At 47.2% G+C, this 27,820-nt stretch overlaps 1 protein-coding gene across 1 annotated transcript; it reads right to left on the bottom strand.

Moving 5' to 3' along the window:
* Nucleotides 1-851: 851 nt before the first annotated feature.
* On the bottom strand, nucleotides 852-27,820 carry TMEM64 (transmembrane protein 64). Its single transcript, XM_012936047.2, has 3 exons — nucleotides 27,065-27,820; nucleotides 9,038-9,193; nucleotides 852-3,856 (listed from the first exon to the last, which is right to left on the bottom strand). The coding sequence occupies exons 1-3, from the start codon at nucleotides 27,818-27,820 to the stop codon at nucleotides 3,665-3,667; spliced, it is 1,104 nt and encodes a 367-aa protein (XP_012791501.2). The 3' UTR covers nucleotides 852-3,664.

Raw genomic sequence — 27,820 nt, 5'->3', positions numbered from 1 at the left:
CAACCTTCTTTAAAAGAATCTTCAGCCAAAAGAGATGCTCTTTTTTAAAACATTACATCCTGGGGCTAGAGCGATAGCACAGCGGATAGGGCATCTGCCTTGCATGTGGCTGACCTGGGTTCAATTCCCAGCATCCCATATGGTGTCCCGAGCACCGCCAGGAGTAATTCCTGAGTGCAAGAGCCAGGAGTAACCCTTGTGCATCACCGGGTGTGACCCAATAAAAGAAAAAAAAACACACATACAAAAAAATTGTATCTTAAATTACCTCTAACAAACACCAACAACATCCAAGCAAAAATGCAGGGTTGTTACACTGATGATCACCAGGAGTGTCCCAAAGCACCTTCCATCACACAGACATCAGTGCACATCCATCGCCCTGTTGTTGAGATCCACATATATCTTTTTTCTATAAAAATATCACTTCGTTTTGAATGGCAGAAATTTACCAGCATCCTCCTGATGCCCTCCAAGTGACCTTCTGAAGCACCATCAAGATAAGAGCACCTTTGCCAAGACCAGTTCCAATCAGCACTAAACACAACAGAAGTGCTGGTTTATACCTGGAGACAAGCAGGAAGTAAGAGCAGCCATCAAACTGACAGCTGGGCACAAATGAAAATGTCTTATAGTTAAACTTTGCCCTACCAGGGGAAATCCATTTCCCAAAGGTTTGCAATTGGTTACAAAGTCAGTAAAAGGAGAATATGGCTGGTTCTGAATAAACCCACTGTCTCTTTTTAAAAATGCACAGTCTAAGAGCTTAACACTTGATTGGTTACAACCCAGACACTTAACATTTTAGATTATTTCATAAATCAAACAGAAACACAAATGAAAAATACTTAGCAAATTATTCTATTGTTTTATTTCTTTTAAGAAAGTCGCATTTCAAGTAATATTAACATGGCAATATTCAGCAAAGACTAAGTGAATTCCCTGTAACAATATGCTAGAGAATCCAGGTAGCTTAGCAGAAGGTCCTTAGAATTAAAAACAGAACAATATTCGCTCTTCAAATATGAAAATTTGGTATAGTATATGCTTTTTAAAAAATGTACATTAAAAATTATATGCACTTAAACGACTTGAGAAATTTGTAACATTTAAATTTTATTTAATTTTGGGGGGGTGACCCTAAAAATAATTTGGGTGACCCTAAAAAATTCCTGGAGAAATTTGCTGTGGTCACAAAACTGAGATGTAGTGTTACAGATGAGGTGAGGGCTGGGGAGATAGTACAGATGTAGGATGCATTTGCAGGCCGACTAGCCAGGTTCAATTCTGATACCACACAGGGTGCCCTGAGCCCCGGCTGAGGGAAGAGCCGGGACTAAGCCCTGAGCACAGCCGGGTATGGCCCCCCTTTCAAAATAAAGAAGGAAAGAAAGACGAAGTTGAGTGAAGCTTGGCAATGTTTTATACAGTGCTTTACAGTGAACACATCGGGACCCAGCGGCCACATCAGCTGTCATATAGCATCACCTCCAAATTTTTACTTGGAAGCTGGAAACCAAGGAAAACAGCCACTTCTTCAGATTGGTATTTTAGAAAATCAAATCCATAGTATGTTAAGTAAAAATGAATGATTTTATTATATAAAATTATGATTGGTAGAATACAGAAAAAGTATTTTACCTTTACAGCTTTATTTTAAGTATCAGGCAAACTTGCAACAATTGGAAGAATTCATTACAAACTACCAAAAAGTATTCATTTGGTGAAATAATTCAAGTTACAAAATGCTAATTAATGCACTTCATAATACATGAAGTGTAACACAAGAAAGTAGTGAACATAAGTTATAATTCCTTCGACAAATATTGACAAAAAGCATAAGGAAAATATTGTCAAGTTAAACAGAAAATCAAATTATTGTCCGCTGCAATTATTATAAAAATCAATAAACTGCAGCAAAATCATGATTCTAAAAAATTAAGAATATCCCAATATTATATTTTCAACCAATAAAGGAAGAAAGTATTTGGAGGCCAATTAATGGCTATAAACCCAGGTGTGTCTCAGATTATTTGCACTAAGGCCTTCCTGGTATAATAAGTATATGAAAGAACTTCACTGTTACTAAATGGTGAGAAAACTTAAGTTTTAATTCATAATTAACACGCAGGAAAACAACTCCAGTCTCCATGAGACAAAAAAAAAAGTTTACATATTAAAATTATCAACTGTATCTCTAACATAAGACAAAAATAATCTTCCAAGGAATATTTTACACTTTCGCAATTCAGGGCAATGATTTTGACTCCAATGGAAAGGCAAATGGGTGGTTTCTTATACTGGAATCTTCAGAGCCAAAAAAGAGATCCCTACCAGAAAATCTGCATTCATATTTATGATCTCGGTGTTAAAAAGTTCATTCAGTTCTCAATTAAACTATAGAAAATGATAAATGAACACATGTATGAAACATTTGCCAAATGATTATATACCTTACTCATAAGCGCTATGAAGATATGCACTCAATTCATGCTAGAGGAGAAAGAATTGAGACTTATTTTCACATTTCAGAATTCCTGAGTTTTATCAGAGGGAAAAAAAAAAAAGACCAGAAGATGAACAAACCTACTCTATAATAGGCCAAATTATACAAATTTGGGTATTAACATTACATTAACAGTTTTAAAGCTGAAGACAATAGGGACAAATATATATATAGGTACTTCAGTGGAATTACAAACAAGATATTAAAGCTTGGTTTGTCCAAAAGGCGTTTTGTTTTGATGAAACAAGGCCACCTGAGTGACATCTTCATGATGGTAAACACACCATTATACAGAAACAGCATTCTTATTTCAAAGCCCAGTGATGAAAATTATAAAGAAAGTAATCTATTGTCATACAGTGTTTGGGGAAGACTGCACTGGGACAGCCCTTTGACGCAAGAGTAAATAAAGCCAATGGGATCGGAACACCTGTTCTCATTTGGGCCACCACCCATCCAATAACTCCCTCTTGCTTTGTACAGGACAATACAACATGAAAATGCAAAGGTGTCTTAAGAGCACTTCAGTCTCGTCTGGAGGGCTTAAGTGAGGAACAGGGACGAATGGCTGAGCGACAGGGCGATACTCATGTGTGTACAGCCAGGCCAGGGCACATCTATTTGACAACTAGGAAGAACCAGAGAAAACAAAGTGGTTTCACTTGGAACAATGAAACAGGCAAGAAGCACTGTCCATCCTTGCTGGAGAGGCTGCCCAAAGCAAGAAACACCTAAGGATCCTAGACATGTAAATTTGCTCACTTTAGTTCCTCTTTGTAAGTAGAAAAGACACATACAACTAATCCATGGGTTTTATAAAGACACTAAGCCAAAAAAGAAGGGGGGGTCTGTTGGGGAGGGGGGCCATTTTCTCTGTTCTTAAGTGCCCAGAAAAAAAAGTTAAAACACTAAAGTGCAGATCTCTAGGCCATTACAGGCACAAAAATTATAAAGAGGTGCAGCCAAAATTGCGTTGACATTTACAGGTCCATGTCCAGTAGACAACTGTTCGCTTTAAAAAATATTGTGCAATTCAAAAACCAGTTCACTTCGTTTGTGCCGTCAGACAGTCTGAAGTTGCCACTGCCTGCTAAGTGAGGTGTCACGAGACCTTGGGACCGCACAGGAAGCGCTTGACAGCCACCCATTCCGTTAGCATCATACGATATTGATTCCGCCTCCGGAAAACGCGAGGGTCCTCTTGCTGGAGAATGAAGAGCCGCTGAGAGCTGGCTGGCTTCCTTGGACCAGAGAGGTTTTCAGTTCCATTTCGCAAGCGACAATGGCTGCATTCAGTTCCACTTGAGCTCGATGAACGACATAAAACATGAGGCCTATACTTATAATTATCTGTGAATAAAAACAAAACAATACAATTTGCAGTATCATACACAGAAAAAAAACCTAATAAATGCTTGGCTAAGAAATGTTTCCAACTGAATGCTTCCTAAGAGTGATGCAGTAAGGGTTTTGCTTTTGATTTTTATTTCTTAAAGGTTTATACATGATTATTCTTTCTTTCCTTTTCTTTCTACTAGGAATGGAAGGTCAAAACCTCCAGGCACATACTATACAGTATTAGATAATACAGGCAGATTTACATCCCCTTTGTCCACATAAATGATGCTTATCTAATAAAGCTAAAGTACTAAAAAGCTTCCTTCAAGAACTAATAAATGTCTATAACAGAGGTAGTGACTATACTTTATTAATGCGATTAACATACTATTATTTTGGGGCCACTTCTGGGGCTTGGGGCTTCCTTCTGGCTCTCTGCTCAGGGACCACTCCTAGCAGGGCTGAGGAACCTACTGAGTGTCAGAGATTGAACCGCGGTGGGCCTTGCGCAAGGTAAATGCCCTGCCTGCTGTATTATACCACTCTGGCCCCTATAAATGTTCATTTCTAGGTCAGAGAGGAGTGCACTATCACTTGCAAAAGAACGGGTGACAAGGCTCCAATTTGAAACAAAAAGAAGCACTTTTTTTTTTTTTTTTTTGCTTTTTGGGTCACACCTGGCGATGCACAGGAGTTACTCCTGGCTCTGCACTCAGGAATTACTCCTTGTGGTGCTCAGGGGACCATATGGGATGCTGGGAATCGAACCCGGGTCGGCCATGTGCAAGGCAAACGCGCTACCCGCTGAGCTATTGCTCCAGCCCCAGAAGCACATTTTAAAAAACGAATCTCAAGTTTCAGAAGAAATTATCCAGAGATTACGTGCATGAGATTGTCTGTACTTTGAGAAAAAGGAAAACAAGATGAGGAAGAAAAAGACCAGTCCAGCAGCAAGTGGTCCCCATTTCGGGGTCTGTAACCCCCAGGCACTGGCCTCGTGTCCGAGTGCACGGCCACCATGTCACAGGAAGTCACTGTGCACAACTTACAGGAACGCAGATTTAAATGTTGGAACTCCATACATTTGAAGAGTTACATCCTGCAACTCTTTTGAAATTGCATTTCTTGGAGTTCATTTGTGAAGCAATTCTTCAGTGCTGGAAGCAAGCACTCTGGATGAAAGGGCCAGAGCGCGTCCTTAGCTGCACTAACCTATCCTAAAGAACGCTTTCCAACACGCCTTTCTGTCAGGGCACTAACAGACACGCAGAATTCTTATGGTGGAAGTATCCTAGCCCGAGTGCGGAGGGCGTGAAGGAGCCAGAGGGAGGGGCAATGCCTAGAGAAATGGGGGGAATGTGGAACTTGTGCCAAGGGGCACTATTAGAAGAGTACCCATCATTCAACTCTAATGAAAGGTTTTAATTCATGCATCGGGGGTTGCAGAGAGGGTCAGAGGGCGAGAGTGCGTACTTTGGCTCTGGAAGCCCAGTGCTTAACCCTGGGTACTGCGCAGTCCCAGGAACACTGCCAGTTCCAACCCGTGACCCTGCTGTGGGAATCAAATGTAACAAGCTGTCTGTCGCTCTGCTCCGTTAGCTGTCTTCAAACAAGAAAACCATCCTAGCATCACTGGATGAGACTACCACGGAAAGAGAGAGAAAGATTGCCAGGAAAGTCGATGAAAAGGGTACGCATGATAGTCCATTCTGTTTAAGTATGAAGTTTGGGCTGGGGTGGGTAGGCGGCTAAGAGCACTTGTTTAGGAAGAGCCCGAGTTTAAACTCCATACAGTTGAAAAAACAAAGAGAAAAGACACATGCCACATCCAAAGCAGCCCCGTGAAGGGGCTTAACGACTGAGCTGAGGTTATGAATTAGGGGTGTCCTTACACAAGTACTATAAAAGCACCAACGTAGTTATCAGAAGTGCCAAGGAGAGAGTTTTCAGAGTGACACGAGCGAGCCTGGATTAGAACCTGGAAGAACCTAAGGTTAGCAGGGGCGCAGAACCACAAGAGTCACTAAAGAAGCGGAGAAGAAAGTATCTGAACGGCAGCACGGTTCAGCCTTAGACTGCCAAGAGGTCAGAGCAGGTAACTGGAATATGAATCTGATTTGGACCAGGCATTCTTAGTCTTTTCCCACTGGTGACCCTTCTTGTCTGAGAACTTTTTACACAACAGAAAATAGAAGCTGGGATCTAGACCAGGTGAGTGATGACCTTAGAAAGAGCAGATGGGGGTGGGGAGGGAAAGGATATGGCAAAGATACAGTAAGTATATTTAGACTCAGTGGAAAAGAGTTTCAAGTTCCCAGAAGGATGAACTGGCTCCATATTTCCAAGGGATTTTCCTCCAGCCCCCAGCGCCTAGTGACTTGTTTCCTTAATTCAAACAAAAGTATCCAACACAGGTAGAGCAGAAGCCGTCCGCCCAGAAAGAGAGGGATCGCTCACTGTTAAACTAAAAGCTAGTTGGCATCAAGAGCAGAATGGAATCAGGTGACTTCTGAGTAACTGACAAGTTTCCACTCGTCAAAAGCTTTTGACTTTTCTATTAAGCAAGAAATGAGAAGCAATCTCATGAAAATGAAGAACCAAGCAGCAAAAATTTATGAGTCAAGATAATTCAGGATCTTTCACTGAGGGGGTTGAAGGTAAGACAAAACGACTGGATACCACGGGGCAGTGCTGGGAAGTCAGCTGAAGTTCGTAAGCATGAAAAGTGCTGCCAATCTGATTCTCTGACGTCCCTAATGGAAGAAAGGACACAAAGCACATCACCTAGAGTTGAGTTCAAGAGGGGCCCGGGAGAGAGCAGGTGGTCAAGGTGGGCTTGCTCCCCGGCACCCCAGAAGGTCCCCCAGATTACGAGCAGGAATGATCCCTGGGTGCCAGGAGTAAGTCTTGAGCACTGCTGGCTGTGGCCCCAAAACAAAAACAAATGAGTAAGTGAACTGAAGACAGTTCCATGAATCTAGGTTAGGCCCAAGCCAAGAAGCAGTCCTACTTTTCTACCAACATCTGATTTAGACTGCTGCTTAATGTTTTCTGACTCTGGATTCTCTTTAGATGGTTGTAAAACTCAGGTAAGTCCATCTTTATATTAGTTTATTTCTAGCCACGAGGAAGAAGGCCATGGGTACTTGGCCAACCCTCATCTACCTTCATTCTTCCCTTCATGTGTACTGTCCCCACCAAGAGGACTTCTCCGCCCTCTCTTTTCATCCTTCTGTATGTTCTCTGTAAACTGAATCAAATCCTTCCTGAAACAAAATAAGCTATAAACAGCAATAAATCAAATCAAGGCCACTTGGTGTTGGTGGATGATTTTTTTTTCCGGTTCTACAGCTAAGAAATAACTGCCTTTTGTAAACTGAGCTTAAATTTGCTTACTTAAAGAAAGGGTAAAAAATCAGGGGAAAAGAGAGAATTCTATATACTAAAAAACAAAACAAAATCCACTGACAAGTGCATAAACAATTTTATCCTATTATAATGCTATCAGCTGTAATTAAGAGCAATTTGCTAAGATATATACAATTATAATAAAGAACTGTAATTACATACATAATCAAGACTGAAAAAGGTATTTCAAGGCTGAGGAGATAGCTCCAAGGAGGGATGCACAAGCTTTGTTTAACCCCCATATCACATGATGTCACCATTACAGAAGCAACACCCAGCACCATGAAAGACAGGAGCCCCCAAGCACCACTGTGGGTGACCCACCCAAGAGAAGTATTTCAAATGGTTCACTGGTTTGTAGGAAAGCGGAAAAAAAAAAATCATGCTTAAATATACTCAGACTTCAGGGGTCGGAGAGACAGTACAGTAGATAAAGAAGATTGCCTTGCAAATAGCCAACCAGGGCTTGATCCCATATGGTACCTGACCCCTGTTCAGGGGGTTTCTGAGCACAGAGCCAGGAGCAAACTCTGACCATCACCAGCTGTGACCCAAAAACAAAGCTAAAAAAACCAAACAAACTAAAAGTCTAAAAATGTGTCATAAGATAGAATCTTACACCTCATGAAGATCACAAATGTAAGTCATTATAGATATAATGCATTTACAACTTAATGTCACATTAGCATTTATTAATGTGGCACATTAATAAAAATAACAAAGCCTCCCAAATCTAGATTCAGGTTATCTTTTTTTTAAAAAAAGAAGAAAAATTAACAACAAAAGACTAACTTTTTACTGAATATCAATATTCAAATAGATTATGACACCTACTTCTTAAAACAAAGTCCTTTTATTTATAATATTAATATTCCTAGACTCAATTTTTATTTTCACAAAAGTATTGCTTAAGCACAAAGAAAATTAACTCTGGCTCTATGTAACATATTGACTCAAAAACTTGACAAAAATGCCACTGATAGGGGCTGGAGAGATAGCACAGCGGGTAGGGCGTTTGCCTTGCACGCGGCCGACCCGGGTTCAAATCCCAGCATCCCATATGGTCCCCTGAGCACAGCCAGGGGTAATTCCTGAGTGCAGAGCCAGGAGTAACCCCTGTGCATCGCCAGGTGTGACCCAAAAATCAAAAAAAAAATGCCACTGATAGTAAATCTGTAAAATGATACCATCTCCTCAATACCACAAGTTAAAAACAACAAATAAATGGATCAAAAAACACTCATTATTGTACTATGCTTAGTAGTGACCCACTGGTTGTGAGCATCTGGAGTACCCGTCAGTGTCCATGGTGCAAATACTGCTGCCACGATCAATTTTAAGCTTCCAGTGTGATGCCACTCAACCCAGAGGTGAGAGACATACACCCAAAATTGGTTCAAAATAATGAGAGCACTTCCAAGAGTACTGGCAAGCATTAAACGAATTTTAATATATAGTGCATAAAGCTTCCACCAAGGGTTAGTTAGTTACTCTCACCGCTATCTTTAGAAACAATAATAAATAGAGTTTGATTGGGAGATGAATCAATGCAAAAAACCCAGTACTTGGCCGCACCTTTTCCAAAGGAAATTTTCAGTGTGAAACAAATATGCTCCAAATACTTTCATGCGCTTGAAAATGTAAAGCCTTGAAATATGAAGTCGCACTGAGAGAACTAGAAAAGGCTTTACACCCTCTTAGACTATTCGTCATCCAATCAGTCAGACTGAGACCAGCAATGCCCCGCAGCCTGGGAAGAGAAATGCACCCGGGCCTTAGGCTCACCTGTAAACAGAAAACGAAGTATCCGCTAAGAGTCTGCTCCGCAATGACATCTTCCATGGTGCGCAGGGTGGTCCCCAGGTAAGAATTCAGGAGCTGGGTGGGAAGGAGGCCCACCGAGGATGCCATCAGATAGTTCGGTAGGGAGAGATCGGTGATCTGGAAGAACAGATTCAAAGGAATGAAGGCCCCGTGGATAAAATGCCAGCCTCACTCACGGCAACCTGCATGGCCGTTGCTAGTGATTTTTCTTGCAAGGGAATCCGGGGACTTGAAACACATTACAAAGCTCCCTGGCCCATCTAGGGAATACAGGCAAGCTGCAGAAGGACTCGGGTGACACAAACATTAAAGGAAAGACTTAGTTCTCTATTACGGTACCACTGAAGACACTTTAGACGGTCTTTTATTCTTGCAGATAAATGGAATGTGCACATACAACACTTGGCAAAACCTGCTGTGTGAGTTCACAGCATACAGAACGCAGCGAGGTGACCAGCCTGCAAATTACTCACCCTGAGAATGACAACCCAGTGCTAGGCGCTCAATGACGCACTCTGCACAGTCTTTTCATCTGCAAAATAATCACGACGACGGCTCATGGCTGTTAGGATAAGAACTATCTGTGTGTACTTAGTAACTGACACTCCTCACGTGAAGGTGCCATCACGCTTGTGCAATCCTATTAGCACTGGTACCATGCTGTCACTGTCACCATCACTGTCACCGTAGCCGTTTAACCCCTTTGATGCTGTGGGTCATTTAAACTGCCTTTGCATTTTGTTTCTCGTATGTGAAGACATCTTTCTTTGCTATTAAATTTTGGGGGGGATGTTATCTGTGTGGGAGGCTGTGTCTTGAGACTGTCTGTACTCACTAGATGCTTATTTTCTAGTTAGCAAACAAAAAGAAAAGGACATCCATCTCTCCTGCAAGCAGGCACACAGCCAGATGTTGAGTAGTTCTACGGAACAGTCCGAGATGCAAAGAACCCATGTCTGCAGCCAACAGTGAAACTAGACGGTGGCCTGCCAACAGACAGCTGAGTGCGCCTTGGGGGTCCAGTGCTCCTTGGTGAACCCTAAGACATCTGCAAGCCCGGCCAACACATTTGCACAGCATCATGCAAGGAGCTGGAACGACAAGTACCTGCTACACCACAAGGACCCCCTAACCCGAAGCAGCTAGGAGCCAGGAAGGATTTCCTGCTTGGGTGAGGGGTCTGCGACGGCCGGCCCACCGCATGTGTCCAGGTTCACAGGTGTGAACAAGCTGACAGACTAGGGCTTACATCACTCAGTGTTGGGGTGACCCACTATACAGCAGTAAATGATTGTGCAATGCCCCTGCCATTTATTTAAGCTTTGGTTTTTGTTTTGTTTGGATGTTATGGCTTAGGGGCCACACCGGGCAGTGCTCGCTCAGGGCTTACTCCTGGCTCTGTGCTCAGGGGTCAGTCCTAGTGGAGTTCGGGTCAGCTACAGTCAAGGCAAGCAGGTGCTGGCTGTACTACCTCTCAGGCCCTCTATTAATGGAAGAATACTAGGATTGGAATTACTGCCTCCAATGAAAAACTAAGTAGCCCCGAACAATTCACACTGGTTTACAAGCCAACGGGTAATGCTGACATATCCATCTTACTGTACCATTATCAAGCTTTAAGAGTTAAATTTTTATAATGTTAAGTTTACAGAGAGGTCAAGATGGTTAGACTATACTGTCTGTTTGCTTTTGGCCACACCCAGAGACTCTCAAGGCTGATTCCTAGGTCAGTGCTCAGGGATCACTCCTAGAGGTGCTGGGGGACCTTAAAGGGGTCAAGGACAGACGCTGAGGGCCACATGCTCAAGGCAAATGCCCTACCTGCTGTGCTATCTTTCTTGCCCACTACTTCAGACTATATTAATTGTGGTTTTAAATATCTGTTCTTTCAACCACGTATGCTATTACCCCACACCCGTGAGAATGGGCGTGTGAAAAAGAAGCAAAACAACTTAAGCTGACAAGGCAGTGGAGTAGCAGGGATTCTCTCTCAGAATGCTGCACCCTCTACAGAAAATGGGAAGGGCACTCGGGAAGAAATAAAGACGCTAGAAGAAAACACAAAGAGCCGGAGCTCCTGCTTTCCACAAGGGAAGTCCAGTTTCCGCACCTGCCACCACAGGGTCCCCCGGGCATTCTTGGGGGGCGGCTCTCAGCCTCAGACAGTCATTACACAGAACAGATGACCCTTCGCCTTTCAACTCCAGCTGAGATGATGATGCCACGTGAAAGAAGTCAAAACAAACAGGATGGACAAGCACAAGAAGATGGTTCCTCAAAAGACGAATATAAATAACCAATGGGGGGGAAAAAAAACAAGTCGCGACAAAAATAACAGACTGCAAAAATTATGATGATTATAGAGGGGACAACAAGAGCATGGGAGGGAAGGATGGGGCGGGCATCTGACGCAGAGTGGAGCGTGGGGCAGGGCCCCAGCAGAGAGGCGGAAAGCTGCACCCACAAAAGCCACACAAGCCACACTAGACCAACTTGGCCCAGTGAAGTGCTGGCCCAGGTACACTTTCTCTGTTTGCTTCCTACGGCCTGATTTCTGTACACCTGCCCATTCTGGACCCACGCATGGCAAGCGCCCCACTGCTGGGCCATATTCGACCCCTCTCACTTACTCTTAAGTGGTTTTTGGTTGGTTGGGTGGGTGGGTGGGTGGTTTGGAGGGGACCACACTTGGCGATGCTCAGGGCTTACTCCTGGCTCTTCACTCAGAAATCACTCCTGGTGGTGCTCGGGGAACCATATGGGATGCTGGGGATCAAACCCCATTCAGCTGTATGCCAGGAAAACGCCCTCCCTGCTGTCCTGTTGCTCCAGCCTATATTTCTTGAGTTCTTTATGTAGCATCCTTTTTTTTTTTTTTTTTGCATTTTTGGGTCACACCCAGCGATGCTCAGGGATTACTCCTGGCGGTGCTTGGAGGACCATATGGGATGCCGGGGATTGAACCCTGATCATCCACATGCAAGGCAAATGCCCTACCCACTGAACTATTGCTTCAGCCCCATAAAGCTTTCCTTATCTTTTATGATTGGATATACAAGTGCTTGTAAATGTTTATATGACTTAAATGTTTATGTGATTTAATCAAGTCTTCTCCACTTTGGTTTTGTTCTGTGGTCACACGTGGCTGTGCTCGGGGCTTCCTCTTGGCTCTGAACTCAGGGATTATCCTGAGGAGGGTTGGGGGACCATAAACATGTCGGGGATCAAACCCAGGTTTGCCGTGGCAAGGCTACACGATCTCTCTGGTCCCCTTTAAATTCACTTTTCATGTGAGCCTCCTACTGCTGTCATAAACTTTTCCAACTCCCATTAATGACAGTTGGCATTCCCCCCACCCCTCCCCGCCGCCCCCCAGGGGCCGAGATCCAGGAGCACTGTGGATTTCCAAACCAATCCTTTGCTTAGGAAAGAAACGAACTGATAGATGCTACCTCATTTTCGATCTGGTATTTTAATCAACTACAGAATATAACTGGAAGTTATTTTAATTGCTATCTAATAACCCCAAACCATTTTCATTCACCTTGACACAGAAGATCGCAAACGCTACACTGATTCTCTGTGAGCAATTCACAAAACTACCGATCCGATGGCAGTACCAAACGTGATGTTCCAGCAGGGGCCCGAGACAGACAGGAAGACAACGCTCCCCTGAGACCAGTAACGACACATCTCAGAAGGGCTGGCAGAACGGGGGACTCGGGGAGAACTCTGCACAGAGGATGGGAGGGAAAAGAGGTACTGGAATGAGCTGGAGAAGGAGCCAGGTGGCAAACACACATTTGCGACAGACACTGACAGCTGAGCATTTGACAGGCAGAGGTGAGAAGGACTAGGTCAGCATGGCAGGGAAAGTCTTGGCAGATTTGTCATGTTGGCAGTACAGTGGGGACACGCGCACATGACTTCTTTAAAGTCAAAGCCAGAGGGGCCAGAGAGAGTACAATGGATGAAGCGCTTGCTTAACACGGCTGACCCAGATTTGATCCCCAAACACTACCAGAAGTGAGCCCTTAGCACTTCTGTGTGTGGCCCCAAATCCAAAACACAAAATAAACACCAGGCAAGGACGCAAGGCGACAGGGCTCAAGTGCTTGGCTAAGCCTGAAACAAGTGTGCAAGGCCCCGGGGAATCTAGCCCAGGGATACTGTGAATAGAGAGACACTTGAGGAAGGTTCCTCTATCAATCTATTTTGTGTGGTTGTTGCTACTTCTTGTTTTGTTCAGGCTGTCCTCACGGCTTTCACCTGCAGGGCTCAGGGAAGCCCATGAAGATCAGACCTGGCCTGGTCACACATACATCAGGCGTCCAGCTCTCACACTGTCTCTCCAGCCCCTTTCCTGGCAAGCCGCAGCCATGAACAACCATCTTCTGTACGAGCGGATCAGGTGTAGCAAGTGAGTACAAACTAAAATGAGCTAGTAAACTATGACGTCAGACACGTGGAAATCCCCTTCAAATTAATTAGGGCAAAGGTCCAGAATGTGAGAACGCAAAGGGTCTGTCCATAGTCTTTCAATATAAAAGTTTCACTACGTATTTGACAGTCATCAAGAAAAATCAAATAGTTATGTAAAGAAGTTATGTAGTATGTGAATAGTTATGTAAAGAAGAGATTTCATATATCAGGAATAACACTGGGGGCTGAAGAGACAGTAGAGTGGATAGGATGCTTGCCTTGCAAGCAGCTGACCCGGGTTCAAATCCCGGGATATAGGGTCCCCTGAGCACCACCAGAAGCAATTCGTTACTGAAGAGCCAGTTTTGCTGAGCACTGCCAGGTATGGCCCAAAAATCAAAACAAAAAAGAAAAATCACTCCACTGATTTTGCAGGACCTTTAGTTCAAAACATTAAATATATCAAAATTTTCATGACATCCTCATCCTAGAGAAATAAAATCGGTGCTGTTATCTATACTTCCTTTATGAAAAGTTACATTATAAAGGAAGCAAAAGCTAAAAAGGCAAAAAATAAATAAAGTTGGCTTCTCATTGTAAGGAGTTTTGCTGGAGAGTGAAATGACTTAACCAACGGGCAACACATAAGATTTTTCCATTTACAATAAAGCTAATATATACAATGCAGCTTAAAATATAATTAACTTAAAACACTTGCCATCACAGGGACCTTACTCATCAACTTTATAATTTTTTGTTTGCTGAATCTTCTGATAATTTCATCTGCCATTCCTTTAAGTTTTGTTGGAGCAAGCAATATGAAAGAAACGTGTTCTTGCCTACCAAGGGGGCAGGTTGGGGCAGTAGGGACCCTCGGGGCACTCTAGGTGGTGGGGTTGGTGTTGCAACAGAGTATTCCTGAAACAATTCTACTATGGACAGCTTTCTATCACTGTGTCCTGATAAACTTAAAAAAGACAACAACAAAGCAAACCAAAAAACCCAGAAAACTTGATTTGAAATAAACACTATTAAAAAAAAATTAAAATCTTATCTTCTTTTTCTGGGGACAGGTGTGGCAGTGCTCAGGGGTCACTCCTGGCTGTGTCTCTGCACACAGGAATCACTCCTGGCCGACTCAGAAGACCATCTGGGGTGCTGGGGATCAAACCCAAGTTGGCCACGTGCCAGGCAAGTGCCCCATCCTCTTGTCCCCTCTCTCCAGCCCCTGGTCTCCTTATGCTACAAAGACAGGAGGAAATATCCACCTAGAAACCACTCATGGGAACTCCTGCCTCCACGGCCCGCGGTGTGAGTTAGGACTGTTCTCCCTAAAGCAGTGCTGGCAATCTCAAGCGAGCTGTGAACACCAGCCGGGAAGCCTGTGAGGAGAGACGGTGCAGTGTGCCCGTCCGAGGCCAGCAGAATTCTAGACATGCCATCAAGACACATTCTTTCTTATTCTCTGAGGTACTGTGAATTGTTTGGAGATGAATTCATTTGTCTGGGCAAGGAGGGGCCAGTGCAAAAGAGTGCCATAAAATAAACAGATCCCATCGAAACGGGGGTGGGGGGAGAGGGGAGGGCAAGAGACTGGGGGGGGAGGGGGAGAGAGGGACAGGAAGAAAGAGAAGAAAATCCTAAAACCAGTACAAAAGCTGCTTCAAGTGTGCGCCAGGCCTTTGCGGAGCTGATTTCTATCCCCCGCTGGAGGGGAGCGCGCAGCCCCCGGCCGCCCCAGCCCTGCTTTCACCCAGTCCAGCTCCTGGCACTGCACTGTTAAGACATGGATGGGCTGGGTTGGGGGTGGAGGCTATAACCGATGCTGCTCGGGGTTTCCTCTGAGCTCTGCACTCTTCCAGGGCTGGAACTCTATGGGGTGCTGGGGCTTAAGCAGCCCAGAGGCTCTGGCATCGCGCCAGCTAGGGAGGGGCTCGGAATTTATAGGTTCGGGTTTGTTCTTTTTAATCACCGCAAGATACACAGTTACAAAGATGTTCAGGATTGGGCTTCAGTCATGCAATGTTCCAGCACCCATTTTCTTTCTTTTTTTTTCCCTTTCTTTTCCCTTTCCTTTCCTTTTTCCTTCCCTTTCCTTCCCTTCCCTTCCCTTCCTTTCCCCTTTCTTTCTTTCTTTCTTTCTTTCTTTCTTTCTTTCTTTCTTTCTTTCTTTCTTTCTTTCTTTCTTTCTTTCTTTCTTTCTCTTTCTTCTCTCTCTCCCTCCCCTTCCATGCATATTTTTTAAATTATTTTTTTATTTTATAAGTTAGTTCACAGTGTTTGATTACATTTAATATACAAACACCAATCCCACCACCACTACACCTTCCCACCACTACATTTGAGATGTTTCCATTCCAAGCCCCAATCCCTGTCCCAAAGTTAGTTCACAATATTTGATTACATTTAATATTCAGACACCCATCCCACCACTATTACATCTTCCCATCATCAAATTTGAGATGTTTCCATCCCAAGCCCCAATCCATCCCAAAACACAACCGAAAGAATGTATTTTGTATTGTCTGTTATGGAGAACTGCTGAACATGCATATGAAAATGCGTTCACATATAGGAAACAGTGTGAGGATTGTTCTATTTTGGCAGGAGCCATTAAGACATTCTATAGCATATCACTAACATGGGTGATGTGAGCTTTTGTACATATATCTGAAAAATGTATATATGCATATATATATATATATATATATATATATTTCTCTCTCTGATTTGTTGCCTACTAATTATGGAGAATGGGTAGGGAGAGTCTTATGATGTGTCACGCGGCCGCAAAGTGGCCATGCAGTCCAGGAGTATGTTCACTCATGCATGAGGCTCAGCCGGACGGTGGCCTGGGGCCTCTGGGGTGGGGGGTGCTCTCACCCACCCTCCTCTGTGGCACCCCAAGTGAGAACAGCCCGGCGTGGAGTCTGGTGGCATGGCTATGGGGGCCTCATTTTAACTATTTTCCCTTTTACCTGCTTTCAGCACTCAGCTCCTGTCCAGAGCAATCCTCTTTAATTATCATTAGAATACTGGATATAACTGTTCTATCAGGAAAGAAATGCATATTTTGGGGATAAGAGCAACAGCACAGTGGGGGAGGTGAGCCCCTGTCTTGCACGGGAGCAACCTGGGTTCAATTCCAGCATCCCATGTAAGTCCCGCAAGCTCACCAGGAGTGATCCCTGCGCACCGAGCCAGGAGTAAGCCCTGAGCATTACCAGCTGTGGCCCCCAAAATAAACCAAAAAACTCAAACAAAAAAAAAACCGTATCTAATATATCATTTTGACTTCAGTTACTGGTCCATTTTACAGTCATAATGAATGAACTATTGAACAAATATGGATAAAATGCCAGGTGTCAGCCAGGAGGGAAAAGGATTACCATGCCGTCATTACAATTCTTTTCTTTTCTTTAAGACACCATGATTTTACAAAGTTTACAAGGGGCTTACAATGTTCCTATTCTCAACCCTCTGCTCCCGGCCCCAGCTCGCCCTGCAACCTGACTCCAGGAGACGCATTTGTACTAATTGCAGCTGATTTTTAAATCACTTTGTAGCATAATCATCCAAGTGTTCTTTACATTCAGTAAAAAAACTGTGTGGGGGCAGGAAGGGAAGGAAAGGAACACACCATGTATATAAGGAAAGCACATTCACTCAAAAAAAATCCAAAAACTACAAACCCCGGCCTCCTGTACCTGGCCAAAGCCCCAGCACGCCCTGCTGTCCCCTGAGCCCCACTGGGCTCGGCCCACAAACCAAAACACTAGAAATAGAAGATGTGCATAGCTGTTTTCTTGTTTTTGCTATGCATTTCAAAAGTGTTTACAAAGAACATTTACACCATAGACAAAAAAAATATTAAGGAAAGTTTTAACAAAACCTCTCTGCTTTAAATAATTTTTAAAAATCTCGGAGGGAGAATAAAACACAGTTACTATCATAAATATGCTTCAGACAGAGGGTTTGTTGTTGTTGTTGTTTTTTAAATAAATTCTAGGCCTGTAAACTCATAAAAAAAATCACAGAATCAGACAACTGAAACAAAACAAAACAGGAAATTAATTTCTAGGCCCTACTATGAGACTGTGTCGGCCCACTCCGGCCAGTTGCGCTTCAAGCCCCCTCCAGCACAAAGCTCGTGTCCCTTTTTCTATTCTACCTGAACTGTAACACTATTGGTAAATCAAGTATTTTAAGAAGACGTACGTCATCGTTCGCCAGGCTGGCACAGACACAAGCATTACAACCCAGAATCTGTATCGGGATCTGTGGTTTAATCTACAATGCAGAAATGATGGCAAAATTACAAGTTTCATAAAACACACTATCAGTACTAAAAGATCCTGTTGGGACTCAGAATTATGCCTTGTTTTCTTGTGCTTTGGGGCCCACTCCTGGCAGGACTCAGAGACCACATGGGATGCCGTATTATCGTCTGTGTGCAAGGCATGAACCTAACCTTTATACTCGCTTCGGCCCAATAGTTGCCTGGTGCTGCTCAGGCGTTACTCCTGACTCAGCACTCAAGAATCACTCCCTGGCATCCTCAGGGGGCCTCGGGGATGCCAGGGATTGGACAGGTCGTGGGTTGCCTGCTGCAAGGCAAGCATCCCACCTGCTGAACGATGGCTCCAGCCCCAACACTTGCCTTTGGAAGAGCAAATTCTGAGATCTACTCTACGATCCCTCCTTTTACACATAAAACTTGAGGTGAGAAAATCAAATCACTCTGCCAAAGTCACAAAGGAGCTGGCACAGAACTGTAAGTCCCCAAAGAGCCCACGAGATGCATATATCATGGCAGAGCCAAACCAGGCGGCGCGGTTGGTGGGGTGTGGAGAAAACAGAAGCCTTGGGGCGGGGGACCTATAGCATTCAGGGCGCATGCTGCTCCGGGCGCCTCCTGGCCTTTCCGGCACTGCTGGGTGCAACTGTGGAGGGTCCCCAGCACCCCCACATCCTCAAGCCCGCGCCCTAACCATCCATCTGACCTACCAGGGCGAGCATGACTGGGCCACAGGTCTCCTGGGCTGCACGGGGCGCCTCCCACCCCCAAACAGAAACACAGAAGAAAACAGAACCTCCCTGCCCTGTGGGGCGTGAAGGCGTCAGGGCAGCCTCTGAGCATCACTTCTCAAGCATCAGAACTAGCACTGGGCTGGGCTGGCATGTGGCTAACTGGGCTTGATCCCCCACACCACTGCTAAGGGCGGCTGTGAAGGCGCCGTACACGGTAGCGGTGGCCCTGCTCAGCTCTGGCACCCGCCGCTCACGTCTTCACACGGAACCAGGCAAGGGGAACACCACAAGGAGAGGCCCTGGGGTCTCCCGAGCATGGTGCGGGAATCCCCACCCCCGCACCTGCCCCCACTGCAAATAAAGATTAAACGCAGAACTTGCACAGGACCCCGACACTTCACTCCCTGGCATCTATGCCAGGAACACAAGAGCGCCCAGAAGAAGAGCGGCGCGCACATCTCTGCCCACCGCAACTGCTACAGGAAAGAAACTAAGTATCCAAGTTGGATGCATGGTGCAAGAAGCGGTGGCGCTGGCCCTGGGTGCGGGCCTGGGCATTTCAGTCATTACATCCTCCCGGCTCTGCCAGGAAACACCTGGCCAGACTGGCCAAGGTTCTCTGCAAGGGACCTGGGTCCCCTGGGCACTGCCAGGGGCCGCTCCCTGGCCCTGCAAGCAAAGTAGGCTGCAGAATACGCCTCAGCTCTGAGAGGGCAACTGCCTGCCTTTGGCTTCAACTAGCACGCCCCTGAGAAAGGCAGGGTGCAAGCAAGGTAGAAAAGGGGCGCGAATCTGGGACGATCCCGCACATGCGCGTCAAGGGAAGGGAACAGAAAAGGAGCACTGCCAAGGACACCAACACCTGCTTGCACTCTGGATACAGGAGCGACAGCACCAAGCCAGCAGGCGGGTCTGACTAAAAGAGACTGAAGGACAGTGCTGGGAGGTACAGAAATGGGACAGCCCGAACGCACAAGAAAGAAAACTGTACTGCAACCATGTTACACTATTACAAGGCTTCTCTTTGTTTTGTTTTGCTTATGCACAGTGCTCAGGGCTTACTCCTGGCTCTTTTAAAATATCCATGAGACTAAGTTGTTACCATATTTCTGGCTTTCTAGTCAGAAGCCAGTCAAGAACGTTTTCTATGACTGTATGAAATGGATGACTAAATTACAAATTAGGAATTAACTTTTTCAGGATTACTTAATGCAAAATAGGAAAATTATTCATCAGAGTAATATTTGCTTTAAATCTCTATATCATATTTTGCTGTGACTATTTTAGTCACGAATTGCATAAATTCCTGTCCCTTCCAGATTAATTTTTTTGGGGTTTTTTTTGGGCCACACCTGCTGGTGCTCAGGGCTTGCTACTGGCTCTTCTCTCAGCTCACTTCTGGCAGGACTCAGCTTGCTGGCTGTACTTTTACTCCAGGGACTGCTCCAACATAAGCTATTCCTGTAAAATACTACGGTCCCTCTTTTGTCTTGGGCTTTGCAGATTCTGTTGTTTATTCATTACTCTCGGCCCTGCCCTTCCAATAAACGGTAGGGACATAAATCAGCATCATTATACCGCACGAACACTATTTACAAATATGCGAACTAGACACTACCATAACTTTCGCATGCATGACATATTATTTGGATTTTTTTTCTAATTACTTTTAATATGGAAAAAAAAAGTTTTCTTGTATGTGTGGCACCAAATGACCTGGCTTAGGGGCCATCTCAGTTCACCCCTGCTCTAAAATCCCAGGGTGATGCCTAATTCTCCCCCAGAAAACTGGCCCTGTCACGTGGGAAAGTGGTCCACATTTGATATGTGACACACTGTCATAGCTGTGCAGTGTTGTTCTTAGAGTAACATGGTTTGGAATTTCGAGACCCCAACAAAAACCCCGGTAGCTTTATAACTGGCCCCTTACAAACTATGTGCTTGGGGGCAATCATTTCACCACTCCGTGCCTCAATGACCTCCATGATAAAATGAGGGCAGGTTGCTAAGAAACATTAAACAGGTATTGTGTGCATGTCAGAGTACCCACACAGAAAGTGCAACAAACATATGTTAGATAATGAAATTAGAAAATGAGTTCCCAGGTCTTCCTTTGGGAAGTGGAGGGAAATAGTGTGTAATGGACAAATGACATGTTTATCAGCTACACAGCAAATGTTAATACGAATATTTCACCACAGAAAGTCTGGAAGATTACATCTGACCAGCTCAAACTTGTTAGAACCAGGTCTGGTCCAGTGTTTGATATTTTCCCTCCATGAAGCTGTCTCATTCACCCCTAACACCTAGATGAACTATTTTGGTGACTAAGGGAGATCATGAATACAAATCTATTTGCAGATTGTAACATGCTATACATATGTAAAGATCTGGGATGCTGATGATTGAACCCTACCCACTGTACTATCACTCTAGTCCCTTAAAATCTTTTATGCTACACTTTTTCTACTTACATTTCAAATACTTAATGTCAAAGAGGGCTGGAGCGATAGCACAGCGGGCAGGGCGTTTCCTTGCACACAGCCGACCCAGGTTCAGTTCCTCCACCCCTCTTGGAGAACCTGGCAAGCTATCAAGAGTATCTCGCTCGCATGGCAGAGCCTGGCAAGCTCTCCATGGTGTATTCGATATGCCAAAAACAATAACAACAAGTCCGACAATGGAGAAGTTATTGGTGCCCACTTGAGCAAATTGATGAACAACAGGAATGTCAAAAAACCAATCCATCCAGTCCTTGATTTGTAAAAGCTCTTCCTATGATTAAAATAAAGAGGGCCAGAGCGACAATACAACAGAGAGGTGCTTGCCCTGCCATGTGGCCAACCTAAGTTTAATTTCTGGCACCCCATATGGTCCCCTGAGCCCCAGCAGGAGTGATCCACAAGCACTACTGGGTATGGTCCAAAACCCAAAAGTAAATAAATAAATGAACAAAAGAGACTGAAAAGGATTTTGAGGGTGTCCTATAGAATAACCGTATCACAAGAATCACTATGAACACCATTACCTACAACAGACAACCATCATGCACTCTATTGTTATTTGATTACAGTTAGTGGTTCAGGCAAGAGACACCGGGCTGTGGTTAAGGCTTTGCCTTGCCCATGGCTAAGCTACAGCCACAACTCAGATTCCTTCCCTGGACCATGGCACATGCTGTCTACCAAGGTGGGACCAGCTGTAGCCCCTGAGCACAGAGCCCGTGTGTGCCCCACCCCGCCAAGATAACAAACCATAAGGGTTCAACTGACTTGCTTCTCCGAGCGGTGACCGGAGGGCAGAGGCCTCGGGAGCCTGGCGCGAGGCTTACTCGGGCAGCACTGAATGATGGGACTCGGGACTCCGGAGCATGCCGGCAGTTTTCGGCACCAATCCGTTTCCTCCGGGCCTACGGAGTCTGAGGACTCCAACTACCAGATGTGTCACAAGCCCTTTCATTATCCAACCAGTTTTTCTAGCAATTGTGTAGTATCTCTCCAGCCCCATTTGAAGAAAAAAAAAAAAAGTTCCACCTGCAGATCCAAGAGTACAGATCTGGTCTGCTCTTCGCATCAGAAAGACCGTGTTTGCCTCTTGGAGTGCTGAGGATGAAAGAAACTGCACTCATCAAAGGGTGTTCGGGATGGCAGGAGGCAAGAGTACAGAGGGCGAACAAGTGAGGATCTGGAATTTATCCTGAGGGGAAAACGAACGGCACGTGAGGTAGCTTCTGGGGGAAGGAGTACCAAGATCTGAAGATCTGATCTGCATTTCAGAAATACCTTTCTGGGGAGAGAAAAGCTGGGAAGCTTGGTCTGGACACAGGAGCCTGGCAGGGCAGAGAAGGCTGAGCAGGGGCAGTGGGCCAAACTCCGGACGCAGGAGGCAGAGACCACAGGAGATGGGCATGATTAGACAGAAGGGGGAGGGAGAAGAGGAGGAGGAGGAGGAGAAGGTCAAGTGCTAGCAGTATACAAACAACTACCAAACTCTCCAGTGCTCAGCCCTTCCTGGGCCACTGCTCTGAAGTTAGCGGTGCCACGTAAGTCGTTGTGGCCAGTCAGAAGTGAGATCCTTGCAAGTGGAAGTGGTGAGAGCCAGCGCAGGGGCAGGAGACGGGGCTCCACGGGCGGGCGGGCGGGCAGAACCCAAGATCCAGGATCCTTGCAATTGCCCACGCGGCACTGCAGGGGGTGCCCAAGGAGGAACTGCCCTATACTGGGCTGCGCTTCAATGCACGGAACCGCTGGCTTAGCACAGAAGCGCCTGGCCCCACCTGCAGCTGAGAGTGGCTCCGAAGCCCCCAGCATCACTGGGGAAGAACAACCCTCTTCAAAAGGAAAGGGAAAAGAAAAGAAAATAGAAGCCAGTGTGTACCTTGGCAGAATGAAGCACAATACTGATTGCTAGGGCCACTTTCGTAAGCAGAGAACTCCGAAAACCAGAAAGGACCAAGATCAAGAATATAGACAATAGCTTCCAAACGAACCTGCTGCTAGCTCTGAGCGATTAGTTAGTTACAAAACCCCTAGGAAAGTGAAAACTAAAGCAGTCTACGGCAGGGAAAAGGGACTAGGGCGGCAGGAATAAGCAAGAGGTCCTTCTCTGCGTGGGGGAGGATGGGGAGGTGGCACCTGGGGCATGGCGAGGCCTCTGCACTTACAGAGTGTGACATAAGGCCCCCACGTCCTACGGCACCAAGTGACCTTCTCAGCAGAACCCCCAGTATCCACCCATCTCGGGCTCACACCTTAGCTTGGCCGCATGGTAGGTGAGCGACGGTGACGGCATTCCCGGGTGAGGCCGCCGTTTCCTCCTCAGAGACAGGGTTTCAAGGAGTCATTTGAATCCTGCCCCATAACAGGATTAGCCAAGAACAACTCTCCTTGCCCCAAAGTCTGAAGATAAGGAGAGTCCTCAGTTTACCCTCCCCCCCATACTTAACTCTTTCAGCCTTCAGATGGTGTGCGCCTCGGGGGACCCATCCAGGTGGAATTTACTGCTCCCCCCTGAGCCCCGGGACCTGCAGCCCATCCGCCTCCTTGACCCTTGCTGAGCTGTTTCTCATTCAACAGGCCCCGAGTGAGGGGCTGTGGAATAAAGCTTTCCGGGCTACAGAGCTTTTCCTTCCTTCCTCCTGCTGCCCCCGACCAAGTCAGATCTCCACTGCACAGTGACCTTCTTCCAAGTACAGAAGGCAACTTCTCAGATATTGAGCAGGTTGGAGACAAGACTGGGGCTGGAGAGAGCAAAGCTGGCGGGGTGCTTCCCTTCACTCGGCCGGCCCAGGTTCAATGGCCAGCATCTCCCAGGAGTGCTCAGCATCCCCTACAGTTCCCCGGGCCCCCCAAGGAGTGCTCAGCATCTCTTACAGTTCCCCAGGCCCCCCCCGGAGTGCTCAGCATCCCCTACAGTTCCCCGGGCCGCCCCGCCAGGAGTGCTCAGCATCCCCTACAGTTCCCCGGGACTCCAGGAGTGCTCAGCATCCCTTACAGTTCCCCGGGCCCCCCCCCCGAGAAGTGCTCAGCATCCCCTACAATTCCCTGCCCCCCCCAGGAGTGCTCAGCATCCCTTACAGTTCCCCGGGCCCCCCAGGAGTGCTCAGCATCCCTTACAGTTCCCCGGGCCCCCCAGGAGTGCTCAGCATCCCTTACAGTTCCCCGAACCCCCCAGGAGTGCTCAGCATCCCTTACAGTTCCCCGGGCCCCCCCAGGAGTGTTCAGCATCCCTTACAGTTCCCCGGGCACCCCAGGAGTGCTCAGCATCCCTTACAGTTCCCCGGGCCCCCTCAGGAGTGCTCAGCATCCCTTACAGTTCCCTGGGCCCCCCAGGAGTGCTCAGCATCCCCTACAGTTCCCTGGGCCCCGCCAGGAGTGATCCCTGAGCACTGCCAGGTGTGGCCCCCGAAACAAACAACAAAACAAAATCTTATTTTGAATGAATACATAACAAGTGCGTATGCTAGAAGCAAGGCCACCTTAGGTGCAGTAGCTACACGGGCAGAGACAGTGTAGCTGTCACCCTGGGCTGACACCCTGTCATCAAACCACATGGGAAAGGCTGACTCCAGCACTGACTGAATTCCGGGATGTCTGTGGGTAGAGGAGCACTGCGAGGGACGGAAGCCACATGGAGGGTTCGCTACACCGGGCTCGGGTGCATGTGACTGTTCTCTGTAATCCTCCCAATAATCCTTCGCAATTGATTCCTCTCCTTTCCTCATTCCACAAACAGGCAATGTGACGTGGTGAAGCGACTCCAGCAGACAGAATTCCATCACATCAGCCCAGCGCACCTGCTCGCAACTCTACAGGATATGCATAATCACCTTCCGTGGGGCTGCGGAGACTAGAAATACGTGTGCTGGGGTCGGAGCAATAGTCCAGCGGGCAGGGCATTTGCTTTGCACCCAGACAACTGGGCTTCCGTGACTGACACCCCAGACAGGCCTCTGAGCACGCCAGGGCTGATTCCGAAGTACAGGGGCAGGAGTAACCTCTGAGCAGAACTGGGTGCAGCCCAAGCCCTGCCTCCCCGCCACAAGAAGCCTGGCATGGGAAGCACGCTGCAGATCAGTCAGACGGGGCACAAGGAGCAAAGGAATACTAGGGCATAAAATAACTGTTCACAAAAATCAGGTTCCCAACTCCCAAGTTTTCCTTCCAAACCTCAAGACACTTGATTTATCATTACCCAAGACAGGGTCAAAGTTCATCTTAACAATCCAAACTCTTGGAAGCTGTGAAAAGGTAAATATTTAGGTAGAGACAACATCGAAGTTAAATGCAAAGAAAATCCCTGAGCTGGAGAGATGGTGAGGGGGGCAGGGCTCAGACACTTGCCTTGCATGCGGCCAAGTAGGGTTCAATCCCAGCTCAGCACGGTGTAAGGTTGTCTGCCATCATCAGGCGTGATCCCCGGCACAGAGCCAGAAGTAAGCTCTGAGCCTGCCAGGAGTGACCCCCAAACAAAGCAGCCTATGAGCCAAAATCCAAATCCCTCCTCCTCAAGCCTCACTCTAGTCACTGCTGCTGTGTGTCAAAAATGAACAAAAAACAGCAAAACAAAATCAACAGATTGGCAAAAATATTTGAAAGCAAGGAGGGGGTGAAAAACCCTTAACTTCACAACATAGGCTGATGTCCCTAATACAAGACCATAGGAGAAAGTTTGTGGAGCCTAACAACTTTTCAAAACTATGGCAGAATCATGCACATACCAGAAAATACACTAATCCCTGTAGTTTGAACCCTGTATGTCTTTATACACTGGCATAGTTTTAGGTCTAGCTTTAAGGTAGAGTTCCTGGTGAAACTTATGGACTCCGGAGTTTTGAGAAACTGAATCTGGGAAATCTGAACTATCTCAACCTCTTCACTTTAGAAAAAAGGAAAGAAAGAGGCTTGAAAGATAATCACAGCAGGTTAAGGTATTTGCCTTGCATGCACCTGACCTGGGTTCAGTATCTACATGTGTTTCCTGAGCAGACTAGGAGCTGGAGCAAGCCCTGAGCATTGCAGGGTGTGACACCCACCAACCCCCACAAAAAAAAATAAAGAGGAAAGCAGAGGTAGATCACTGGGTTGATAATTTGTTCCGAATCACTGTAAGGATCTGATTTTCTACAACCAGCTGATCTCATGAGCAGTACTTCTCCAACCCTTGCACGAAAATACAACCTAGCCAGACCCAAGCTGGCAAAGCAAAACACAAAAGAGAAGCAAAGGCATGTAGATTAGAGTACCTATGCTTTAGGGGTGCAGGGTCTGGCACTTTGGCGGCTGGTGGAGATGCCCAAAATTTTTAAGCAAAAAAAGCACGAATAATAACGCCACATGTAACCTCAAAAACAATGTATTTTTTTACAACCCACATCCACTGGGCAAGGGGTTACTTGCCCTATTCAGTTCAACTGCAACCTCAAAATGCGACCTCAAAAATGAAGTTCCTCCGAAGAAGGGTGAAGACCGGAGATTTCCCCCTTTGTGTCAGTAATGCAAATGGCAGAAAGCAATGCAAAGTCCCACCACAGGACCCGGAACGTGGCTCTGAGTCCAATACCTGCTTGCAGGCGTGAGGCTTGGGGTTCAGAGCCCCGCACGGAAACGAGAGAGAGAAGAAAGGCCCCTACGCCCAAATTCTACCAAAGTGCAAACGACTACGGCGCGTACAGCCCACCTCTGCGCTGTTTAACCAACACTTCTTCAGCCCCTGCTGCTAAAAAGAAAAAATAATAAAAAACTTGAGTGAAACTTGGACGCTTCCAGGCAGGCCACGGAGAAAGCGAGAAACCCGAACCGGCCCCTTCCCCGCTTGCCAAGATGACAGGATGTTTAAAATGAACGTTTCCATCTCTCTGCTCTCCGGGGACCCAGGACTGATCGAACTCGGATGCCAAAGGGAGGGCGGGGTGGCGGGTGTTCCCTGTCCCCCGCATTTCCCAGGTGGGCCCGGGCTGGCCCCGGGCTCCGGGGGGAGGGGGGGCGGCAGAAAGTCATCAGAACCCCCACGTCACAGTGGGCGCCCGTCACTCACCGAGAACACGGCGTTCTGCAGCCCGAACGGGATGGGGGTGAGCCTGGCCAGCGCCACCACCTTCAGGCCGCTGCCCCCCTCCACCACGCGAATCACGGCGCTGAGCTGCTCGCTGCTCTGGATGCGGGCGGCCACCCAGGCGGTGAGCAGCCGCTTGCACACCACATGCGCGATGAAGGTGCCGATGAGGACGCCCACCACCATCAGCCCCATGCCCAGCACGAAGCCGTACAGGTAGCCGGCGGCCACGTTGAGCACGATGTAGCCCCAGCCGCAGGGGAACGAGACCACGATGAAGCCCACGACGAAGAGCAGCACGCCGAGCAGCGAGTCGAGGCTCTCCACCCAGAGCAGGAGGTGCTGCAGCGAGCGACGGGCCAGCGCCAGCGACGCGCAGCACAGCGCGGCCAGCACGCACGCCAGCACCAGGCTCCGGCACCAACAGGTGCTGCCGAGGCAGCCGCAGCGCCACGGCCTCACCTCGGCCACGCCGCCCGCGCCGCCGCCGGGGCCGCCCGCCGAGGCTCCTCCCGGCGCGGGCAGCTCCGCGGCCACAGGCGCCCCGTGGCGCTCCAGACAGGCGCCGAGCAGCGCGCCTGCCGCCGCCGCCGCCGCCGCCGCCGCGCCCGGCCCGCCCCCGCGGGGGAGGCGCCCGGCCGCCTCGGCCCCGCCCGCCGCCCGCGGCCCGGCCCGGCGGCCCGAGCGCTCGGCGCGGGGGGCGGGCGCCGGGCGCGGGGGCGCCGCGGGGCTCCGCAT

This window comes from Sorex araneus, chromosome 2 (assembly GCF_027595985.1).
Source record: "Sorex araneus isolate mSorAra2 chromosome 2, mSorAra2.pri, whole genome shotgun sequence".
In the NCBI taxonomy this organism is placed as follows: Eukaryota; Metazoa; Chordata; class Mammalia; order Eulipotyphla; family Soricidae; genus Sorex; species Sorex araneus.
Note: the sequence above shows the minus strand (reverse complement) of the source record. Positions and strands in the feature narration are given on the sequence as shown.

What these genes read in the sequence shown, in the direction of transcription:
- TMEM64 (XM_012936047.2), bottom strand. Translation starts at nt 27,820, where the DNA reads ATGCGGAGCCCCGCGGCGCCCCCGCGCCCGGCGCCCGCCCCCCGCGCC. An exon ending in TGCAGAACGCCGTGTTCTCG is followed by an intron (nt 9,194 to 27,064) that starts GTGAGTGACGGG and finishes CTGTTCTTCCAG; the next exon opens with ATCACCGATCTCTCCCTACC. An exon ending in ACTTCGTTTTCTGTTTACAG is followed by an intron (nt 3,857 to 9,037) that starts GTGAGCCTAAGG and finishes TTTTATTCACAG; the next exon opens with ATAATTATAAGTATAGGCCT.